The 4,267-nt window shown below is 48.5% G+C and overlaps 1 protein-coding gene across 1 annotated transcript; it reads left to right on the top strand.

Annotated features, from left to right (window-relative positions):
- Positions 1-1,010: 1,010 nt before the first annotated feature.
- Positions 1,011-3,138, top strand: LOC125946787 (uncharacterized). The gene is made up of 2 exons (XM_049670798.1): positions 1,011-1,329; positions 2,588-3,138. Exons 1-2 carry the CDS (start codon positions 1,086-1,088, stop codon positions 2,749-2,751), a joined length of 408 nt encoding a protein of 135 aa, XP_049526755.1. The 5' UTR covers positions 1,011-1,085; the 3' UTR covers positions 2,752-3,138.
- Positions 3,139-4,267: the final 1,129 nt, after the last annotated feature.

Raw genomic sequence — 4,267 nt, 5'->3', positions numbered from 1 at the left:
AACAAAGCAAGGAGGCTGGTATGAAGAACATCACTTGAAATGAACGGATGACGAGCACGGTGAATGATCGGTGCTCAAGGAGATACGGTCAATTATTTCACACCTATTATTGAAGCTAGATAAGCGACAGGGTAACATAAAGGAACTGTGGAGCTCAATTTCATGTTTCTATCAGGACTCGGCACTTTAAAGTGGATTACTATCTTTACTTATATATTTAATGGTAAGTATTAATTGTATGTTCTATATGCATTTTCGATTGTTTTACTACATTACCATTAAAACTTTTAAGCATAAAAAGATTCGAAGCACGACTGCGCGGTTATCTGGTTTATTTACCCAACAGTCTCGGTCGGTGGACCGACCGTTTTAAATAAACCAAAGATAACCACGAAGTTGTGCTTCTCATGCTTCAAATACACTTTCCCATTGAAAGATACAGTTACTACTATATATATATATATATATTCAGGGTGTCCCAACTATCATGCACCAATATTTAAAATTATGCAAATGCCACGTAGCTGGACCGAACCAAGGTGATGCTGTTTGCCGTCCCTTGGAGATACTCAGAATATCTTTTTTTTTTCATAAAGTACGGACTGGTTCTCGGCTAAAGCCAGATTCTTACATAAAGGAATTTCGGTGTTTCTCAGTTTTATTAAAGACCTCCAAGCCCAATATCTACATATAATCGCAACTGCCGCCACACGCGTTCAATATTAAACAAGCTCTCAAGGACGGTACAGCGGATTTATGGAGATTCTGCAGGTTCTTATATTGACTGCAATTTTTATTTTCTGGCAATTATATACGGACCCATTCATTTTTATTATAATGTTTTATTTTGACTTTCAACATATTATTATATTTAAAATCATTTTCAAGCCTCCTGTTCATAGGCCAGTTACCGTAACGGACAGGTGTCATAGCTTGGGAAGAGAAGTTTACCTTTTTTATTTTTTGATCGAATATGCAAAACTTCAAAACATTAAGTAACAGTTCAGGAAGACAATTCTTAGCCAATCCCCCAGTATGGGTACGAGCCATAGTGTAAGGCCATCATCATCATCAGGCGCTGCGTCATGCATCAAGACAGGTCGACCAGCCGGCTGACGCGAACCCCGACGGATGCCGCGAGCCGACTCTCCTTGGACCTGACCGGCCCCGTGGACAACAAGTCGGCTCTGGCTCACGGTGTGGGTCTCTCCCCGTCCTGCCAGGACTGGAAGCAACAGAAACTGGCCAAGGCTCTCCTAAATCTGGAGGAAGGCAGCCGCTCGCTAACCTCGTCAACGGCCAGCCCGGAGGAAGCGTCATCGGCAACAGGTGCGAAGCAGCAAGCGCCTCGTGCCAACTTTCGTTTATGGGTAGCCTCGGGGCTATCCACAGGTAAAAGCAGTATCTGTCAGACCCAATTATTTCCTTGCCCGTGGCACCTACCTCCTTAAGCGAGCGTTCACTCCAGTACAGTTATAGCTGCAAAGACACGTAACCTTTCTCACAGAATCTATTTGCGAAACTCGAGGGACTTGGGTTTGGTGATGCTGTAGTTGGCCATCCCCTGTGTCATTCTTAAAGGGTGCGTTTTATAGTTCTATTCCGGTGTATAGTCAAGGGTTCGATGAAAATTCCGTCTGATTTGGTAAACTGATGATCAAGAAGTTGCAGCCACTGACCAAGTAACGGAGAAAGAAACGAGCGTTTCGGACCCCGCACGGATTTCTTGGCCACTTTGAGGCAGACAAGAGCCGTTTGTCCTTTTTTCATGCAAGATATGACGTACTGAGCCACAGTAGATAGCAGGCACACATCCATCTATGCCTGTTGAGAGTGTCGGCCATCGTTTGAATCAGTCAAGATTCAAGCAAAATCCGAGTTAGATGTCCTGAAACGTATCTGTTCATCCACCTTGACTTGGTCACGGGCAGTGGAGTAACCAGGAATATTTTTCGGGAGAGGAAGAGCGGGGGTGGGGGCACGCACTTCACTGGAGGAGCGAGGTGGGGGCAAGCGGGTTTTGTTGTTGCACGTCGTTTTATGCCAGATATCCTGGTAGACAAATTACGGGAAGGGGGAGGGGGGTGGGGGTCAGGTACCCGGTGTGCCCCCTCCCCCCCCCCCCCCCTCAGGCGCTTCGCCCCTGGCGAGTGACCGCCAACTTCTTCACTATACCGGTGTATCGTAAAAATCGGGTTACTGAAGTGCACATGTAGTGCCCCGACTTATGTAAGAACTGTACAGGTTAGTTTGCAATTCCTCCGCAGGCGTTATTATATTACCGGGGCTGCTGACGACGGTGCCCGGCGAGCCCAACACCATAGCGCCAATTGCAAACCTTTCCTTTTTTTGCCAGAGCCAAATATCGCCGATAAAAGCGCTATTAGGTTGCATAATATATGAAGTTTATGTAAGGCTGCTATTAGAGCTTTTTGGCATAGCGCGACGTGGACCGGCTGCGCACCATCCGCATACGTTCGGCTATTGCGCATGCTCGTGTTTCACCTCGGGGCCGCGCATATGAAAACGCTAATGCAAACAATTTGCCTGAATGTTGTAGTCTGCGAATGCTTCTTTTCTTCATCAGCGACGGCGTCAACGTTCCCAAGCGAGAGCAGTGGTGGCCGACCCAGCCGGGCTTCGTCGGCGTCCAATCAGCTGGCCATTCGGATAGCGAGCATAGTGGTCGCCCTGCTCCTCCTCTTCGTGGTGCTCGTCTACTTCAACCTGAGCGCCATACACCGACGCTGAAAAGCTGCGGGCATCTGCGTGGACCACGCAGCCGCGGGAACTGCAGCGACGGTGCCGGTTGCATCGGTTTTATAGCGCGCCATGATGTCCGATTGAGACTACGCGTTTTCAGATAGTACTGCGCCCCATATACTCACTCGTTCGCTTCTTCAGAAGGCGCACTATAGGTCGATAATTAATGATACCTTTGCGCACTAGTATTCCTTACTGCCGCACGACGCTTATGTTGCAGTCACGGTTCGCGCTTACCAGCAGGGTTATGCTGCGTGCGACGCCATGAGCCGACTACTAAATTCGGACTTTATTCAAATCTCATGACATCAAATTTACGGTAACCGCCGAGGCAAGCATCGGGCGGGGACCGGCAGCGTTGCTTGAGCAGCCCAATAAAACGCTCTACTCGTTTATAGCACGTCATTTTTCGTTTTCTTTGAAAGCAAACAGCATTGCCTACCTTGACAGGTTTTATGGCGTTAGGATTTTTTGGGTACTTCACATATCTTCCGGGGGCTTTCTATCTGTCTGTATGTTTGTATCTAACCGTTTTCCCGCCTATACCTGGGTCACTGGTTAGTCAGTGGTCGAATGGGTCGCATCGGGTCGAATGGGTCGCATCGGGTCGCATCGCACCGGGTTAACTTGGGTCACTGAGTAAGGGGTAATGTGTGCACACGTGCCTCTCTTCAACGAACCTCTACCACGCCGACGTGGGTCACTGTAGACACGGGACTGGGTAGGTACCACTGTTTCGAAGAAAGGCTTTGACGCCGACTCGGAGCACTGTGTATGCGGCACTATATAAGTCTGTGCTGGTCTGCAATGAACCTCTTCGATGCCAATTTGGGTCACTGGGTGTGTGCCAGTAGGCGAGTGCCGCTTTGACGTCAACTTGGGTAACTAGGCACATGTCACTGGGAATGTGCCGCGACTACAATGACGAAAAAGATATCCTTAAATTTCTCCGATGCCCAGCTGGATCGAAACCACGTCACAAGGGTTCCTCAAGGACAGCAACGACTTGACGCATTAGCAGGCTGCGTCACAAATGCACCGGTTATACGTGCCGCTTTTAAATGAACATCTCGCCAACTCGGGTCACTGGAAATGTACCACTGAGTGTTCTGGCGCCGAGAGTTCTTACGGAAGCGCGAAAGAGGAGTCCCCGCTGCAGTACAGGTCTCGTACATAACGTTTTTTTTTTCGACTGTGGCAATACGTTGTGTCGCTATATCAATTCAATGCTAACGGATTACCGTCGACAGACATCTTGAGATGGATTCTGCCGCCATTCTTGTTATCTGATTTCTTGACAAGAAGCGGGGAGCGCGCACAACAGGAAAGGGTTTCAGTGGGTCCGAGTAAGCGCAGTGAAATTAGATATAACCGTACGAGAACTGCGGTGCCCGCGTCCGCGATTGGTCCACTTCCCCTTGATGAGCATGCGGTGGCTGGTCGAAAATCACGGCGGCCTGCAATTGGAAAATTAAAATTCCGTTAAAACGTATTCGCAGCCAAG

This window comes from Dermacentor silvarum, chromosome 7 (assembly GCF_013339745.2).
Source record: "Dermacentor silvarum isolate Dsil-2018 chromosome 7, BIME_Dsil_1.4, whole genome shotgun sequence".
Lineage (NCBI taxonomy): Eukaryota > Metazoa > Arthropoda > Arachnida > Ixodida > Ixodidae > Dermacentor > Dermacentor silvarum.
Note: the sequence above shows the minus strand (reverse complement) of the source record. Positions and strands in the feature narration are given on the sequence as shown.

Bases quoted from the DNA above. Each gene is read 5' to 3' on its own strand.
- LOC125946787 (XM_049670798.1), top strand. From the start codon at position 1,086: ATGCATCAAGACAGGTCGACCAGCCGGCTGACGCGAACCCCGACGGAT. The intron at 1,330-2,587 runs GTGCGAAGCAGC...TTTCTTCATCAG, and splicing joins GGAAGCGTCATCGGCAACAG to CGACGGCGTCAACGTTCCCA.